The 19837-nt window shown below is 38.1% G+C and overlaps 2 protein-coding genes across 2 annotated transcripts; both read left to right on the top strand.

Moving 5' to 3' along the window:
• The first annotated feature begins 3478 nt into the window (after positions 1 to 3478).
• On the top strand, positions 3479 to 13209 carry LOC103706986 (DEAD-box ATP-dependent RNA helicase 31-like). Its single transcript, XM_008791334.4, has 10 exons — positions 3479 to 4630; positions 6537 to 6643; positions 7192 to 7247; positions 7387 to 7611; positions 7705 to 7911; positions 7984 to 8070; positions 8155 to 8250; positions 8345 to 8560; positions 11507 to 11689; positions 12591 to 13209. Exons 1-10 carry the CDS (start codon positions 3666 to 3668, stop codon positions 12816 to 12818), a joined length of 2370 nt encoding a protein of 789 aa, XP_008789556.2. The 5' UTR covers positions 3479 to 3665; the 3' UTR covers positions 12819 to 13209.
• Positions 13210 to 15340: 2131 nt separating this feature from the next.
• LOC103707227 (zinc finger CCCH domain-containing protein 1) lies at positions 15341 to 18924 on the top strand. Its single transcript, XM_008791745.4, has 2 exons — positions 15341 to 16456; positions 18508 to 18924. Exons 1-2 carry the CDS (start codon positions 15569 to 15571, stop codon positions 18607 to 18609), a joined length of 990 nt encoding a protein of 329 aa, XP_008789967.1. The 5' UTR covers positions 15341 to 15568; the 3' UTR covers positions 18610 to 18924.
• The last annotated feature ends 913 nt before the right edge of the window (positions 18925 to 19837 follow it).

Raw genomic sequence — 19837 nt, 5'->3', positions numbered from 1 at the left:
AGTCGATGGCATGACAGATGAAGTCCCTAGCATTATATGAAGCCATACATTTGCTCAAGAAAGCTTTTCGTATGTTTTCTTTCCTTTGGCAGCACTAATTGCACCATCCAAAAAAAAAGAAGGATTTCACCTTCGAGCTCTTAATAACTAAAGCAGATTATACCATGTTTCTCATCATACAACACAATATTCTACAGTGCCTGCTAATCTGTCAATCTTGCCTAGTTCGTGCAAAGTATGCAGGTTTGAAAATCAAACAATAATGTTAGGTACATATGGTGCACTCCAGAGAAAGCATGAATGGCCATATTTCCATTTTCTTCACTGCATTTCGTTTGTCTCTCTTTAATGGAGTAGGCAAAACTAAACTATGTGGTGCACTTGTTAAAAAGGAGAGATCTGCTTCCCTAAATAACTTGCATCTAATATCTACATAGTATAGGGGGTTAAAATATTAAAGTGCTTATGGTAGGTTTACACACTAGTCCCTGCATTCAGCCAGACTGAAAACAAGCGCTTATGGTAGGTTTGCAGGTAACCGAGGGCTTGCATTCAATAGTTATGAGTTACATGTTATGGTGCCTATTTGAAGTTTGAATTAGTCTGGCATGTGAGAGGCTAGTTCAAGTTGTACAAACCTTTTTAGAGAGAATTTATATGCTAAAGCATATATTTTAAGTTTGAATTAGTCCCTAAACCTGACATGCCGGAGCTAGTTCAAAATTGAGACAAGAATTTTTACAAATAGTCATTTAAATAAAAGGCTAAAAAAACCCACTATATTTTGTATGAATTTGCAAATAGCTCTCTACATATCTAATTGTTGCGATGCCAATCCTGTATTTTTCACATTGTTGTAATGTGACCAATCCTCCTTTCAATTGGGATCAAAACTCAATAGTGGTGCCTTCTTGTCAGGTAAAGTGCACATAGTTTGTCAAAAGTGCCTACTTATCAGCCGATGTGAAAGTTTTATATGATAGGGATCTGTCATTACTCTCACTCCCATTAACAAAACCCACCCCTAACCCCATCTCCTTCTTCAACCCTAACCTCCAACTCTCCTCCCTACACAACCTGCCCCGCTGACCCCTTGGCTGCCGCTGCCATGGCCCTTGGCCCCCATCGTCACCCCCGGCCTCCATACAGAAGATATAGTTCCCATCAACCGACTAATCTTTAAGGAATCATATGCTTCAAAAACTGTTTTTTTTTGAAGTGGGTGATTGTCTGAAGGCTATTGGAATAGTTGGTATGGGTGGCATGGGGAAAAGTACCATTGCGCAGAATGTATTTTGTGATAGCATGGTAGAAGACTAATTCGAGAAGAGGATGTGGATATCTATTTCACAAACTTTCACAAAGCAAAAGATCATGAGAAATATGCCGAAAAAATTGGAAGATGTGATTATTGGAGATAATGAAGGCAAGCTATTGAAGAAGATTCACACTATTTATTGGGCAAGGGTTATTTACTAGTTTTGGATGTTTTACTGGTTATTTACACGCTTGAATGGTGAGCTACCAAAGAAAATGGTAGTGGAGTCATAATAACAATAAGGTGTGAATTGATTGCTAAATAGATGGGAGTCGCTAGCAAGCGAGCGACTCCATCGACCCAAATTCCTTGCAGATGAAGAGGATTACTCTTTTTTGTTCTCAGGGATTGCTTTTGCTGGGATTCGTGAAAGCGGTCTAGATTTCAAGCTGAATGAAGTTGGGATGGAAATTGTGGGAAAATGTGATGGGCTTCCATTAGCAATTGAGGTTGTTGGAGGGATGATGTTTTGTAAACCTACTACTTTATTAAATGGAGATGGATAGCTAACAATTTTTATGACGAATTGGCCCCAAACAATAACTCTATTATGGCTTCATTGCAGTTTAAGTTATGATAACTTTCCTCTCATCTGAAACAATGTTTTATTTATCTCTCTATTTACCCTAAAGGCTATATCATTCTTACGGATCAACTAATCCATTGGTGGATTGTAACTGAAGGATTTGTCACTGCAACATTAACCATAGAATTTGTGCTCTCATATTTTCTTAGCATGAATCATGGAATTAAAGAAAGGACCAGCTCATGTTTTGTTCTCTTAGTTCTAATTTGTTCTCTTATTATTTTTTTAACTTCTGGGCCAGCTCATGTTTTGTACATCACGTCCGTAAGCATCCTATCTTTCAAATGTTCAAGTGAGTGCCACAGGTATTGTAAACGGAAGCAATCAAGCATATTGCAGCCACTCCTCGTAATTGCTCGTAAGTTAAATTAGAATATTCAACATATGTGAGGACCCGCGCGGACGTGTGTTTAGTCCCACATTGGTTATTCGCTGAGTAGATCTTGGGTACTTATACAACATCAAGAAATCCAAATAATACCTTTCGGCTAGCCATTTTAGGAGAGGTTCTGGATTGTTACAAATGGTATCAGAGCGGACCCGACCCATAACCTCTGTGGGCCAGGAGACACTGCAGCACAGATCTATTGGAGCTGACCACGGGCTGATCGTGGTGTTTGTGATTATATTTGAATGGATTTGAATCCTTAGCCTGACGAGGACGTCAGAGCTTGAACGGAGGAAGTATATGAGCATCCATGCGGGAGTGTGTTTAGTCCCATATCGGTTACTCGCTAGGTAGATCTTGGGTACTTATAGCTAGTCATTTTGGTTGAGGTTATGGATTGTTACAACATATGAGTTTATATTTGGCATCATTAGCATGCCATTTTTTTGCATAAAAAAGTGTCTTTGATTATTATAGATTCGATTTTGGATAGTGACAGTAAATCTAATATTGTTAAATTCTTAGGATTGTTGGCGGGGCCTATGTGACCGCTTTGGGGAGAAGGGTTAGGGGAGGAGATGGGGTTAGAGTTTAAGGGTGGGTTTTGTTGATAGGGTGACAGTGCTGACACATCTATATCACTATATTACCTCTACATTAGTTGACAAGTGGCACTTCTGGCAAACTACCTCCACGTCTCCTGCCATGTAGACACCACCGACAAGCTTTGACCCTAATTGAGAGAAGAGTAGATAACATTATAATAATCTAAAAATGTAAAGTTGGTATTACAGCAATTAGATATATGAGTGGGTATATACAAATTTATGAAAAATGCAAGGTATTTTATGTAACCCATATTTACTAATTAACTTATGTTTAATTTTTACGTACAATAGGGAGCTTGTTAGAAGTCATTATTCTAACCTAAACAAGCCTCCGCGAATGCCATGCCGAGATTCGTTCAGAATTAACGCAATGGACGACGTTACAAAGGATTTATTTCTAATATTTACATGATAGGAGTTTACATATTAAAGTACCTACTTTAAGTTTGAACGAGTCCCCGCACTGGTGATGCCGAGTCTAGCTCAAAATTGATTCTAACTTTTTTTACATATGACCCCTTAGTCGATGTCATATTTCCATATACGTTTCTCCGTTAAACCCCCTTCGCGACTGCTCACAATATGCGAGTGCCTAAAACCCTACACGAAACAAACAATAAAACCCTCTCCTACGGTCGGCCGACCTCCCGGACCCGTCGCCTCCCGCCTCCAGTCCCGCTCCTGGAAGCTCCCAACTTTTCTTCCCCGTAAACCCTCTTCGGCGCTAGGGCTAGGGTCTACCGTCGACGCTTGGAGTCTCCGGCGATGCCGGGCCAGCTCCTCCCTCTTCGCCTCCTTCTCGCCGCCGGAGCCCGTTGCTCCGCCTGCGGCGCCTCTTCCTGGGGCTCAGCCCTCTCATTCCGCCTCAAGAACTGTTCTTTCCAGTCGAATCGTCGCTCCTTCTACTCCCCTGGAGATGATTATCTTGGTACCCGGTTCTTTTCCAGCCGTCCGGCGAGCTCCAGGTTCCGCGCCGGCGCCGGCGCACGGGACCACCGGAGGGGGGACTTCCGGGCAGAGAGTGCCGCCAGCCAGGGGAAGAGCTTGATCGAGGACGAGGCCGAGCTCAGCGATTGGGTCGATGACCTGAAGACGGATTCTTTCCGACTGGGACGGAGCAGCGATAGCGAGGATTCCTACCATGATCGGTCCAGGAGTGGTAAAAGAAATAACGCAGATGGGGATAGGGTTAGAGAAAGGGGAAGGAATTCTTTGTCGTCGAGGAGGAATCCGGCCTCTTCAAGGCGTCAGTGGGACAGTGATTTTTCTGCATTCTCTAATAGGGGAAAGTCTCGGAGTTCGAGCGATTCCTTCTCAAAGAGACGGTTTGATAGCGATCTGGAGGTGGATGAGGACGAGGATGAAGAGGAGGTCGTTCTTTCTTCTAGGCAGAGGAGGGAACGTGGGAGTCAAGGTACGATGTCTTCGACATTGGCGAGGAGAGGAGGAAGGGATCTTGACTCGAGATATAAACGGGGACAAGGTGTGAGGAGTTCGGTTCTCGAGTTATCGGAGGAAGAAGAGGAAGATGATGATGATGACGACGGCGACGACACTGATGATATGTCTAACTTTGAAGATGATTTTTTTGGTGACAAGCAAGATAAGAAAGAAGGGTCTGTGAAAGATGCTTTCAGAATTTCTGGTTCACCTGAGTTAGCTGAAGGAGATGCAGAATCATTGCCAAAAAGATCAGTGGGAGAACATGATTCTTACCTGAGCCAGACTAGGTAATTTCCATTTCGAATTTCACATGCCAAACATTAAACCACTACACTTGGTACTTGTTGAAGTTAGGATATGGAAACATTGAGTTTTTTCTTTTTTTAACTTGTAATTATGTGATGCTAACTGCCTCGCTGTTTATGTCACCTATCTATATGAACTTCTTAGGTGACGGTTCTCTTCAGGTGTAAATTGATTTGCAAATAGGAGATTGGAAAGGGACTTTTAGCTGGTAGACTTTCATCCTGCTAAATGCACATGTAGATGGGAAATAGCACATTAGCTGTTCATGGTCTAACAGGACTATCCCTTTACTACATAAAAAAGAATGGCCTCAAAACACAATATTAATTTGTGGTTGTAGGTTCATCACCTGTCAATGGTTCTTCACGTTTGGATTTGATGCAGTTTCCCAAGTTTGTAATTCCGTGCAACTTTTAACAAGCATAGCTAGTGCTGTTAGATATTGAATCATATGTTTCTTTAAATTCGTTGCAGTGACCATGGACCAAATCACAAGGCTAAAATTGTTCTTGAAATTGTTCTTGAACTTAGTAAAGCTAGAGTTACAGGGAAACAAGAGAATCTGTAACAAGCATGTGAAAGTAAAAATCAGAGATACGAAGAAAAGATATGGTAGAGAACATAAGAAATTTGAGTGAACTGACAAGTAAAGAAGAAGAAATTCTATGATTATCTTTCATAAATGAAAAGTGTATTTACTCAAACTCGCCAGCAACATGAATTTTGACTAGATATATAAATATTATTGCAACCTTAAACATCAATTTGTAAAAGAAAACGGTCTTAACCATATGGAGGAGAGGCATGCTAGTGCATGCACCAATACAAGAAACTAAATTTGGCTAAAAAGTCACTGCAATTGTATATAATGTAACAAAAAAGGGAGATTTTTGGATAAGACCATATGAATACAGAGAACATGCTAAAGCCCTTTCCACAAGTTTCACTGTAATTTTTCACAAATTAATGTCATTGCTTATTTTTATATGAATTCTCATTTGGTGTTCATAATTCTTCGACATAGTTTCCATTTTTAAGCAAATAAAAATAAATCAATTTCCTTATCACAATTTTCAGTAAGCATGTGGTAGCATTTGTAACATGGTTCCTGGTAACCATGCTTCTATAGCTGTTGGCAGGGGAGCATGCAGAAGCACTGGCATACTTGAATAATTCTGTATGCTGTCTGTGTTATGATTAATCTAGTAAGTTTGTGTTAGATCTTCCTCATGCTTTGATGAGGTAGCCATAGTCCATCCAAAAGGGCACATATGGTGATCATAGGAATGTTGTTGACTGAACTTACAATTAGAAGTGAGTGGAGCATTTTGCTATAATGCCAGTTAGTGTGCTCCTTTAGTTACAATTTGAGGTATAACTTTTCCATAATTCTTTCCATAACTTTCTTTTTCTGAGGTTGCCTCGAGCCAAAATCAGGTTGTATACAAAGACTCCCTGATGCTACATATTGTTTTTCTTTGCTCTGATGATATTTCTCAAAATCTTTTAAGGGAAAGAAGGATTAGTGATTCATGCTGCATAAGTGGTCTACTTCCGTTGATACTCTATTTTGTCATTAATTGTGCTTTTATGTGCTCTATTTTGTCATTAATTGTGCTTTTATGTGCTCTATTTTGTCATTAATTGTGCTTTTATGCACACCTACAACTCACACTATGCATATGTATCTGCAAGCACATATGTGTGCATATGCCCAGGTGGGCGGCCATGCACCATAAGAGCATAAGTTGAAAAGGACTGTTGAATTATTTTGGGGCATCTCATCTATAAATTTCATTCCATTTTGTTTTATGAAGTCGGTTGTTTTTTTCCATTACCTTCTTGACTTGTTCTCATCCATTCAACCTTGCATGTTGGATACTACAGGTTTGATCAATTCTCTCTTTCTCCTTTGACATTGAAAGGGATAAAAGCTGCTGGGTATGAAAGGATGACTGTAGTGCAGGAAGCTACCCTTCCCATCATCCTCAAAGGTTGATTATCTCATAATATCTTTTATTTTCTCATTAATTTCTGGCAAAATTGAACAAATGCAGGTTTTAAAAAGTATACACTATATAATTGGCACCTTTTGGTTTTGGTGATATCACTAGACATTGCCATATTTGGATATTTTAAGTTCATATAATGGTAGGCCTGACTTGTTTCTAGTTTGCTTAATAGACATTTTATTTGTATTAGAGGGCTATACAATTTTACTTTATCAATATTATAAAAGCATCATTTCATTAATCATATTTAGATAAAGTCACTCTCCATGTCAGATTTGTGGAAAATCCTTCATTTTGCCAATTGCATGCCCTTTATCTAGAGCATTGAATAAAAGCGTAATAATTGAATTCTTTGCCCTTGCCCATTGTTGGACACCTATAGGTTGTTTTCATTCGAAGCTCGTTCATTTTTAAATAGCATATATAGATTCACTGTATGTTGAATTTTAGGGCTAAAAGTTAATCTGCATGTCAAGTTTTCATTTTTTGTGATGACCACAGCAATGTGTACCATTTGTTTTGTGCTTCAGGTAAAGATGTTCTTGCAAGAGCAAAGACAGGAACTGGAAAAACTGTAGCATTTCTGGTAAATATCTACATCTATTTTACCATACATGAGGGTTGTGGAAGTTTGCAGCCTACAACGATTTATTTTTGTAAGCTCATGCACTTTGTTGAAGTTTTTTCTACATCTACAAATAACAATAAAAATTGTTTGGTCATAGCTTCCAGCAATTGAGCTTGTAGTGAAATTACCTCCTGTTGATCGTGATCAAAAAAGGCATCCAATCAATGTTCTTGTTATATGCCCAACTCGCGAGCTTGCAGATCAAGCTGCTACTGAGGCTAACAAGCTATTAAAATATCACCCCACAATTGGTGTGCAAGTTGTAATGGGTGGCACAAGATTAGCTCTAGAACAAAAACGAATGCAAGCTAACCCTTGCCAGGTGAAATATCAAACTTGTATTTGCAAGGGGTGGATTATATAGTTTCCATTACATTGTTCATGGTCTATTCTAATGAAAGCATCAAATTCACAGGTTCTTGTAGCCACACCTGGAAGGCTTAGAGATCACATTGAGAACACACCAGGATTTGCTACTCGGTTGATGGGTGTGAAGGTCCTTGTTCTTGATGAAGCTGATCGTTTGTTAGATATGGGATTTCGAAAAGATATTGAGAAAATTGTAGCTGCTGTTCCAAAACAACGACAAACACTTCTTTTTTCCGCTACAGTTCCAGATGAGGTATCTCATCATATCAAATTGTGAAATTTTATTAACTTGAGATTTTCTTGAATGGTTATACTTGATGCCTAGGTCCGTCAAATTTGTTACATTGCTATGAAAAGAGACCTTGAATTTATTAATACCGTTGAAGAGGGGAGTGAAGAGACACACTCACAGGTATTTTTCATCATGCATGCCAAATATTGATCCAGATAAAGTTCCAAGTATTACATGAGTTTTTGATGTAGGTCTATGATTCAGGTTAAACAAATGCATTTGGTTGCACCACTAGAGAAACACTTCTCGATACTGTATGGCATTCTGACAGACCATATTTCAGAAAATGTTGACTATAAGGTAATTGGGATCATTAGGCCCATATCTCATTTCTATTCTTTTCTTCTTTTCCAGTATTGAGTCTGCAATATTGTTTATAATGAGACAAATGCAGGTTATTGTATTTTGTACAACTGCAATGGTGACAAAGCTTGTTGCTGACCTTCTTGCTGAGTTAAAGTTGAATGTGCGAGAGATCCATTCTAGAAAGCCACAGACTTATAGAACCAGGGTATCTAAAGAGTTTAAGGATTCAAAAGGTCTTATTCTTGTGAGTTCTGATGTATCTGCACGAGGAGTTGATTACCCAAATGTCACGCTTGTTATACAGGTGAATTCTGTTACTCAATTTTATTTATCTTATTGAGACAGCTAACTTTATTTTGTCTGCTATGTATCCCTTTATTATCATGTCTTTGTTTTTTTAAAGAAGTTCCAAAAGGAGCCAGAAATTCATCCTTTTGTTATTAATGTGTATGCATTATCACAATTCAAGTGCAGGAATTATGTTTCATGACTATATTATGTTACATTTATGTTGTAGTCTTTATTTTACTTCATCTTTTACAGCAGAAAAATAAAAAATTCAAGGCACGAAACATAGAGAAGAAGCTATTGCAAGATATTCAGACTCTCTATTGCAAGAAAGTGAACATTTTTGGTTGGCCAGATAATTCTAGAGATTCCAAGTCATGTTGCATAAATCGGTCAAAGTTAAGAATAGCTAGAACCGATATGTTGCATGTTTTAACTTCATAGTTTTACTACCCTCTATCTCAATGTCTGCACCGTTCATGTGCTTGAAGCCGTGGACCCATTTTTGTCAACAATATGATCTATAGTCTATACAACTTTGCAAAAATTGGTAAAATATTCAAGATGACAGAGAAGCATGAAAAAAGCCATACAACACCATAAACAATTTTATCATAGGAAGAATTGCCTTCTTATGACACTATGAGGGATCAGGTAGCTCGGTAAGGCTATCAAGTTTATATTCACAGACTGAAGGCTCTATAACTTGCCCTCCCATGTCTAGAAGTGCTTATTGGGAAAGGATTTTCATTTGTAATTCTAGTAAAGGACTGATGCATGGAGACAAAGATGAAGTAGGAACTGAAAACCAACTTTATTTTGATGGATAAGGCTTGATGTATATGTTTGCATAGTGACTTCCTTTTGTATTAAGATGTTGGATCAGCATTCCAACTACATGTATAGTTCGATTAGTTAATCTTTTGAGTGTTTGGCACCAAAATTTTGTCATTATGAAGTCTTACTAAATGAGTTTAGAAGTGGGAGAAGGGGGTAGCATATTTATTCCTATTTATATAGGTTTCTGATTCTTGACTAGGGCCATCAGTGATGAGCTATACCAGGGCTGAGGCCTGTGTAAGCACCACTTCAATCACCAAGCCAATGGAACAACCATTGTATATAGGCCCAAATATGACCTTTATGTAGGTGCTCTGTTGGATTGGTTTTGCTTGAATTTGGGCATTCTTCAAGCCCTTATCCAGAAGTCATCTCAGTTTTAACTATATAACCTGGATTGACCTAATTTATTAACCTGAGCCTGAAAACTTCTGCTGCTAGGCCTGTTTTTTGTCTATATTGAGGATGTTGTAGGTTTTTCCTGTTTAGATCAAATAAAATGATTGTAGCGGAAGAGCATATATGAGCTTGCAAGTAAAGGATCTAAAGTAATCTTTTCAAGCCCATTTCTGCTCTGGCTTTATTTCGGATAGAGTAATTAATCATCCATGGGAAACATAGTGTCAAAATTTTTAGTGAACTCCAAAATTTGAGCCTTTCTGTGAGTTTATAATGGTTTCTGATACATAATAACCACAAAATGGAGGCTGCAAGCTTAATGACATGTGTTCCTCATGCAGAAGAACGGAAATAGTTCCATATCATCTGCTGCCCTACTATTTAGTTTTAAGACTAGATAGTGACATACATTGGGGTAATGCCCATGTCCAGATAGCCTACATGCAGTTGTCCTGCTATGTGCTTGCACCAGAAACATCCTGTTCCACACATGCATTGCATTGTTCTTCGTATCACAGTAAAGGTGTATGTGATGCTATTCACAAGTGACTGGATATTCCAGTAGGGTGATGTGGCTGATGGACTAGATCCTTGCGTATAAATCTCTATGCTGTCTGTTTGGAACTGATGGACTGGTGCCTTCATCTCTTTGATGGGCAGAACATAAGATTCTGGAGCATTTTGCTGTATTCAGTTTTGTGGTAGACCTGAGAGCAGATGATGCACAATTTTTGAGGATTCCAAATTTTGTATATAACCCTTCAAATACTTTTCTTGCATCTCCTTTTTGAGGGATCATTTATTTATAATAGATTGCCCCTGTTCTTATATCTTGGTTTGTGAACCTTTGTTTTGCTATAATTAATGAGTATACTCTCCTATGTTGGTACCAGATGCTGCAGAATGCGCACCTCTTACTTGGTCTTAATGCATAATTTTTTTGGTTCCTACACATGCAGATATGCTCATTTTTTGGTTCCTACACACATGCTAATATGCTCATAATCAAATAAGAAAATCTCAAGCTCTACTAGGATTTTATGTTCAGGATCTGCAGTCATTTGTTATTTGCTCGTTACTGAGTGAACATCAACGTTGTTGAGTTCATATTCCTTGAAAGAGAGAGCATGTAAGATGACATCAATACATCTTCATCACGATGCGACATCCTTTTGCCCTGAACACTTTGAGCAGACCAATCAGCTGCTCTTCATTGTAAGACTAACCAGAACCTTTTCATTTTTCAACTTTTCTATTTCCAATAGCGGTTAAAATTATAAACATAAGTGACGTAGCGTAAGTTTGTTTGGATTCCAAATGTCAAAGAACTTTTAGTCTTTTACATCTGTCAATTGACATTGTTCAGTCCACAACACCATTAGCTTGAGACATTCCTATAGGATGTCAAAAAATGCAAAAATAATTAAAAAAAAAAATCTCAATGTATATTGTGCCGACTCAGATTTTTTTTTCCATTCATGACAAGGGTCAAATTTGTGCGAAGCAATTTGTTAGCTTTCATTTCTTTTTCTCTATTCTCCGAGATCCATGTAGATGATGAAAATTAAGATTGCTGACTTTAGTAGTTATGTGTAGCTCTAATATTTTCTTTATAATACATGCTGAACTCATTATGAGATGACATATTTCCTCCATCTATTTGGATTTTCTTTCTCCGCCATTTAATTACGATCTTTCATGCACCTAAATATTTGTGTTGCAGTTGGGAGTGCCTGCTGACAGGGAGCAATATATACATCGACTTGGTAGAACAGGCCGGAAAGGCAAGGAAGGAGTAGGCTTATTGATGTTGGCACCATGGGAAGAATTCTTTTTGACTAGCATCAAGGACTTGCCAATAACAAAGGCTCCATTACCACTAATTGATCCTGACACTAGAAAAAAGGTAACTCCAACCTCCATAAGTTCTTTCCCCTTTGTATTCTGCCTTTATGTTTTACTGGCTCGATATATGCTTATTAAAGACAATGTCCTCTGCTCCAAACATTTTCAGATTTTAGATACAGCATCCTTTAACATATCTGTTTTTTTGTTTCAATGTGTAAATAATGATTATGACGTGAACTATTTTTGATATTATACAGCATACATGCAAACTATGCCAAAAAGGGGCAGAAAGCTGATCTTATGTCGGTGCCATGTTTCTTGAACATTTTTCTGTATCAGTATTCTTTGTTGTCAAAAGAACATCCCTAGGTTTTGTTTAGGTGGTCAACCTTTTGATATTATTTTCTTCTGAGTATTTTGCAACTCAAAGAAGACATCATGCTGTGCTCAAGTAGGTTTGAACACTGCAAAAGTGCAAACAGCTAAGCCTTAACACCTGGGCTAAGATATACGGCACATACTGCAGATTGTACTTTTTCTTGTGATTGTCTTCAGCCAGTTGACCCTAGCTAGCTGACAGCCTGATCTTTAGCACAAGAATATGACGATGTTATTGGCAGCCTCACTGAGCCTAGGACCTCGTGTCTTATTCCAAAGGGCAAAAAATGAAGTAGCCTGACTGAATGTCTAGGACAGCTAGATAGTGGTTTCATCTCGGCAAGGTAGGGTGACTTTAAAAGAATTGGGCCTGATGTAGCGTTCCTCTCTATCTGGAAACACCATGGTAGACTCGGTTGAGCTAAGTGCTTGCTCTCACCAAGTAGTGATGTTTTTGATATCTCACTTGTTACTCTTCGCTATAGATTTACATCTGAGACCTTTTTATTTTGTGTGTATGTATATTTATATTATTGGTTAATAGTTAATATGTCTGATTTTTTTTAAACTGGATTCTCTAGGTGGAACGGGCACTGGCACATGTGGAGGTGAAGAACAAAGAATCAGCATATCAAGCATGGCTTGGTTACTATAATTCTAATAAAAATGTTGGCCGTGACAAGTATCAGCTTGTAGCTCTGGCCAATGACTTCAGCCGAAGCATGGGACTTAATGATCCTCCTGCCATTCCTAAACTTGTCCTTAGAAAAATGGGGCTTAACAATATCCCAGGTCTGCGGGCAAAGTAGTTTTACGAACATGGCTACTTCCAAAATTTTGGACAAATTGTTCACCATTGCCTCGGGAAAATCATTTCCCCTGCAGACAAAACGGGAACATATTTGGTATTTTGTTAACATTTGGCAGATGCCAGATGCCAGATGCCTTCATTATTTATATTTTTTTGTTTACAATGCCTTCACTTTTTTAATAGCTTTACACCACATCCATTTCATTTAGTATAACCCAAGGTAATGGACGATTGTGTAATTCGAGTGATGTTATTGGGATTGACATGGAAGGCCTTGTAATTTATGGATTACTTGCATCTCACAAATGTCATTAGTGCTCAATATTTTTGGAGAATCAAACAGACATGTTAACCTAGAACTGTGTTATGGAATTGAGAATTTAGTGTTATTCTTGGTCTGACAGTCATCAAATGACTATTATTCATGTTCTGAATATAGATGTATATCATGTGCAAGGTCAAGTTGGCAAATTCTGCGATTTTTAAATTTAATCTTTATGAGTTCAGTCTAATCATTTGTATGAAATCTTTCTTCTGATTTGTCAACCATCATTTATGCATGAAGTACAATGTGTCACGTAAGTAGCTTTAATTGATCCAAAACGTAAAGCTTATTCAAGAGGGGTCATCTGAACTCCCAGGTTGGATGATACAAGTTTAATTGTCAAGTGAGTCCTTCGAGATCAATACCAACGAACTGTTTTCTAAGTCATTTGAGATTGGTATTAATGACCTCCCTAGATTTTGAACCTCGTTTCCTCCAATCCTGGTTTGTAAATGATACCAATCACCATCTGCATATTAAAAATCTTTTAATTTGTGCATATTAAATATTTTTGATACGATATTTGATTCGTTTATTGGACTTGGTGGAAGAGGCACCTGCATATGCGGAGTTGAAGAACAAAGAGTCAGCATGTGAAGCATGGCTTGGTTACTATAATTCTAGTAAAATTATTGGCCATGACAGTTATCGGCTCTGCAAATGAGTCAAGCCAAAGCATGGGCCCCGAGTCCTGTCATTCCTAAACTTGCCCTCAGAAATGGGGCTTAACAATATCTCAGGTCCGAGCAGAGTAGTTTCCCGGACACCATTACTTCCAAAACTTCGAAAAATTGCTCATTGCAAACCTGAAATAAACTTTTTCCATTGCTGAGAAAAAAAGAGCATATTTAAGGATTTTGTCAACATTTGGCAGATGTAAGCTGCCTCTAGTTTTGTCGTAGTTTTTTCACTCGGTGTATTTCATTTAGTCTAGCTCATGTTAATTGGCCGTTGTATAATCCAAAGTGGAATGCCTTATAGTTATCGGCTACTATTAATTTCATCTAACAAATGTTATTAGTCGTTAGCTTAAGGAAGTTGGTAGTTTAGCATCATTCATGGTAGATGGCGAGCAAATTAGCCAACGCTTTCGTGCCTAGCTGGAACAGCAAGATGTATTTAAGGGGATTTTGATCTTTCTTACTTTGGCTTCAAGTTTTTTTTTTTCACCAGGGGAACTTATGAATAAAGCGTTTGTTTGTCCATGATCATGCTCATGGAATCGATGCGTCTTGAACTTTCGTTAATGCCGAGAGTTCCACTCTCTCTCATCATATTTTCCCCATTAACTCCGAAAGGTTGTTCTCCAAATTTGAAGATAGCATATTTACAGTGAAGTTACATATATAAGATCAATATGCCTCTGCCTCAGTCTCAATAAAAGCATATTTATAGCATCAATTCTAATGAAATTGTCATATGATCTGCTTCTATTTTCCATCATCACATATCAACCATGTACTTTAAATCAGTCAAGTGTAATTTAGGTGCAAGTTTTGTAATTTTTTAATTTTAATTTTTATCTCTATATCCATCTCTATATTTATTAAACGGAAAGGAGACATTAAACTCAATCTTCAAAATTCAAAAAACAAAAAAAAAAAGGTAGAAAAATCGATTCTTTTTAATTACTTTTGAAAGTCATGTAAAAAATGCTCATGTTCTCCACACATAAAAAAATATTTTTTGATTAATTTAGGAAGTCCTGAATAAAAAAATATCCCATTCCACATTCGTGTAAGAAAAAGAAAAAAAGATATTTCCTTAAGAATTTTGTTTTTATATAAAAAATTGGGAGACTCCATGTTAGGAAGTCGTGTAAAAAAAAAAATGCTCATATTTACTCCATGCAAAAAAAAATAATTTTAAAATTATTTTAGAAAGCTCATGCATAAAAAGTTTCAAAATTGTTAATTATTTTAAAAAGTCACGTAAAAAAATTCTTCATATTTTCTTTTAAATATAAAAAATTCGAAAATAAATTCCTCATATTTTTATCCTTTTAAAACTTTATTTATTTATTATAATATAAAATTATGTTTAAATTTTCGTTATTTTTTCGTGCATCGCGCGAGTATCATCCCTCTCATTTCGAGGGAGAGAGTGCAGAACAGCAGCCAGGCGGCGGAGAATCTTTACAACCGAACGCAGAACCGTCAAGTCAACAACCTGACAATATAAACTAGCTCTCATATCCGGGCTCCGGGCCCAGTTTAGTAAAGGCCCAATCCGGTTTGCGCTCGAAAGCCTCCGTCGAAGAGAGCGGCGGTGGCAGTTCCCCAAACCCTAATTTCGCTCTAGTTCTCCAATCTCTTTCGGAATTCGGAATCCTCATCCAACTCTAATCTCCTCCTCTCTGCTCTCATCTTTATCGAATCTTTCTCCTCAAATCCTTCATCTTTTTCTCTGCAAACCCTTCATCCATGGCGGACTCTGGCGAGGTCTGCAACTTCTTCCGAAAGCCCACCAAGAACAAGAACATCCGCAAGCGTAAAGCCGCCGGATCCAGTGACGACGACGATGAAGAAGGCTCCCAACCCTCCTCCTCCATCGCCCAGAGATCCAAGAAGCCCGTCATCGCCGACAACAAGCTCCACTTCTCCACCGCCCGCTCCTCCTCCAAGCCCTCGGGCGACGGCACCGGAGACGATGACGACGACGGCCACAAAGCCGCAGGAGGGCGAGCCAGCGCCCTCTTCCACTTCGAGTCCTCCAAAGAGATCCAGGTCCAGCACGACAGCGGCGCCACGGCGACCCTGGAGACCGAGACCGAATTCTCCAAGGACGCCCGGGCGATCCGGGAGCGGGTCCTGAAGCAGGCCGAGGAGGCGCTCAAGGGGAAGTCCAAGGGCCACGACAAGCTCTACCGCGGCCTCCATGGCTACACCGACTACAAGGCTGGGCTCCGGAGGGAGCAGACGGTGGCCGGGGAAAAGGCCGGCGGCGCCCACGGTCCTCTCCGGGCCTCCTCCAACATCCGGCTGTCGGCGAGGTTCGACTACCAGCCGGATATCTGCAAGGATTACAAGGAGACGGGCTACTGCGGGTATGGGGATGCCTGCAAGTTTTTGCACGATAGGGGGGACTACAAGTCCGGGTGGCAGCTGGAGAAGGAGTGGGAGGTTGTGGAGAAGGCGAGGAAGAGGGGGTTGGCTTTAGGGGGTGGGGAGCCGGATGGGGATGGTGGTGATGATGAGGATGATGACGATGACGATTCATTGCCCTTTGCCTGCTTTATATGCAGACAGCCGTTCGTGGATCCGGTGGTGACAAGGTGCAAGCACTACTTCTGCGAGCATTGTGCTCTAAAGGTTTGACATTTCCTTCTTTCCCTGCTTCTTTTGTTTAAAATGTACGAATTGATTGTGTCTCTATATTTGATACTGGGGATATGAAAATGTGCTTGTTCCTGTTTTGTCAATTAGGAACTCTTCTTTGTATTCTCGAGGATTTTAGAGTACTGTTGGGAATAATTCCGTCTAACCCATGTGGACATTGGCGATGCTTTGAGGATAATTCAAACTATCTTCTTGTTGTTGGCAATATATGCTGAGTGGGCTTTGAAGGCCCATCAATGAAATATTATCATCGATTTTTTGGTTCCATCAAGGGGGTGCTAGTTCTTGCATTGGCACCTTTTGCTTTGTTTTAATACTTGAAGATATACGTGGATATCTGTTGTATCATAGATGTTATCAGTCTCTTAGGTGATGTGATGATTATCTTAATGTCTTTGGATTATCTTTATTTATTAATCATTAGGCTTCATAGAACTTTTTGTTGGGTTGTCATGAATATTAGTGATCATCGAACAGTAATCCAAGAGTACTTTTGTTTCCTTTTTCTTATTCTAGGTATCCAGTGGAGAATAAATCTTAAGAAACTTGGAAGATTAGGTTGGGGCTTGTATCTTTTTCATATTTTCTGTAAGGAGAAAGAAAAGCTGCATTGTATATGTGTGATTTTTAATCTTGATAATTGAGATCCCTTGTTGGAACTACTGATGAAATCTAGTTGATGAAGCAAGATGCATATGTTCTCTCAAATTGGACCTTGTTCATCTTGTCAAACTGGAATTATGAAGTGCAATATTTTTGTTCAGCATTGGCTGGAGTCTAATCATGATGACTAGATTCTGTTCATGGTAATGCAGTGTTCGAGCCTTAATCTTTTTTCCCTTAAAAATATGCAATAAATTGTTAATTTTATGTGACCAGGGGAGGTGGAAGTTTGGAGATAAAAGAGGAAGAGAAAACATTTACAAGTCATTCTGAACACTTCTAGCAAATCCAGATGTTGTGGCCCATCACTTTTTCTCGCTACCCTCCTTAAGTTGTTGCTTTTCTAGCCTTCCTTTATCTCATGTCACTCTTGATAACACATGTGTAGCTTGGACATCTCGCTTAATTTCTAGAAGCTTACCAGAGACCATATTCCCTCCTTGCATTCATGCATGCCCCATTCAAAACATAGCAATCTCCCAAATGATGAAGGGGGGAAAAGGAGACCCCGACCTCCTCTTTCCCTTGGTTCTCTATTATTGCAAATTCCTATATGTCCATCCCCCTCTTTGCCATTTCAATTTGAGTATTTTCTTGGTCTGCAAACCGTGTTTGGTTCTTCATGATGGGTCCAAGAATGAAAGGTGAAATTTTGAAAAGGATCATGCATGGTATTGGAAAAATAAATCTAGATTCCCCAGAGCTGTTAAACTTCATCTGGGGTCTGTTCTGATCTTGTTGTAAGCTGATCCTTCTTCTTCTTTGTCTTCTTGTTCTTTTACTTCTCCTCCAAGTTTAAGAACATGGAAGTTAATGATTTTAAGGTAACTTGCTTATTTCTTGCTTGGTCTGTTATAATCAAAATTATGATTCCTCCCTTGTTTGAGCCATATAAGGTTTATTTAAATATTGAATTTAGACATATTCAAAATATTGGACCTTTTTATTAATATTGAAACCGGAGTGGCATTCAATAATTTCTTGTTATTTTATTCCATAAGGAGGCTCTTTGTTGTCGGTAGCTTTATTATTAACTGAATTAAAATAAGGTGCTCGTGTGACTCTGATGAGAGTTAAGTTGCTCGTGAGACTCTGATGAGAGTTCATATTCCCCAAAGATTTGATGTTTTCTCTTTAAACTTTTTTGTATTTTATTAGCAACTATGCTTGATAATGAGCTCTTTTTGTTTCCTTTGTAATTCATGCTTAAACCTGATTTTTTTTATCATATTCTATACCTCATTTGCCAAGATGTAATCTGCCTTCTTTAGGTTTCTTTTTAAATCATTATTTTTGTACCGATAAGATCACCATTATTTAATCTGACACAATATTTGTTTACTTTCTATCTTGAGCTGCAGCATCATTCAAATAACAAGAAGTGCTTTGTGTGCAACAAACCAACATTTGGCATATTCAACGCAGCTCAAGAGATCCGGAAGAAGATGGCACAAGAAAAATAGTGAGTTCGGATACTTGAAGAGTTCTACTTCTTTAACAGATTATCGGTACCTGTTCTTTTTTCTAACTTTTGTAACTTCGGTAATATTTTTTATTTTTCTTTGTACGCTTGGCGGAGTGGAAGAGTTATGACCTACACTAGATGCTAAGTAGTTTTATAAAACTTCTCTTTCGTAAAATGGTCGAGGGCAACTAGTTCGTCAATGTTTAACTATTGGGCATGCCAAACATATGCATATAAATGCCGCTGAATTATAGCTTGGACTAAATCAATGTTGAGGTTTAGTAATTGCTTAATATTGTCAATTTATTATTTACTTGCTTGAATTTTCTCTTAAATCAATGATGATGTCTATCTTTCATTTAGTATAACATTTATTTAGTAACCTTAGTTTGGTTTTGAATATCACAACTGGTAGTTTTAACGATACAAGAAGCTGGTTCAAAAATTTAATGAACTGTCTTTAAACATTGAAAATATAAAAGGGTTGTGTATAACTGTATAAGTGGCCTAGGACTGACTCTTAGGCCCTGTTTGGGGGAGCTTTTGGAGGGCCAGAAAGCACTTTCTGTTCCTCCAAAAGTATTTTTAGATGAAAAACTGTGTTTGGTAAATTTTTCAAAAAGCTGTTTCAGCTTTTGCGGGAAGCTGAAAATAGCTTTTGGGAGGAAGCTCCAATTTGGAGCTTTTGGGAGGAAGCTGTTTCAGCTTTTTTAGAAAGCTGTATTTTTGACAAAAATGCCCATATTAAAATAACATAATTACATAGTTTATCTCTTTATAAACCTAAAAATCTGCTGGAGCCAAGAACCCAAGCCGTCAGACTCCCTTCCGTAAGAAAAGATATTTTTCTTTTCAATTTTTGTATGCATCTCTTGAACCACATTTTAGAAGAAAATTTTTTTAATCCATTTCCATACCTTCCAAAATCAATCTATTTTTTTTTATCATCAACCTCGCGGCCCACGCTGAGGTCCTCCTCAAGCGTGGACCACGAAGAAGAGCCCCCGGACCGCGGAAAATTATTATGAAAAATTATTTTATACTAATAATTATAATATTTTATACCTTTATTTTTGTATTATACTATAAATATAATATCATATTATATTATATCATAATACATTAATATATTATGTTAAATAATTTAATATTATGTTATATTATGAAAAATTAATTTATACTAATAATTATAATATTTTATACCTTTATTTTGTATTATACTATAA

Source organism: Phoenix dactylifera, chromosome 9 (assembly GCF_009389715.1).
Source record: "Phoenix dactylifera cultivar Barhee BC4 chromosome 9, palm_55x_up_171113_PBpolish2nd_filt_p, whole genome shotgun sequence".
NCBI classification, from domain to species: Eukaryota; Viridiplantae; Streptophyta; class Magnoliopsida; order Arecales; family Arecaceae; genus Phoenix; species Phoenix dactylifera.
This window is presented reverse-complemented; position numbering and strand designations above follow the sequence as displayed.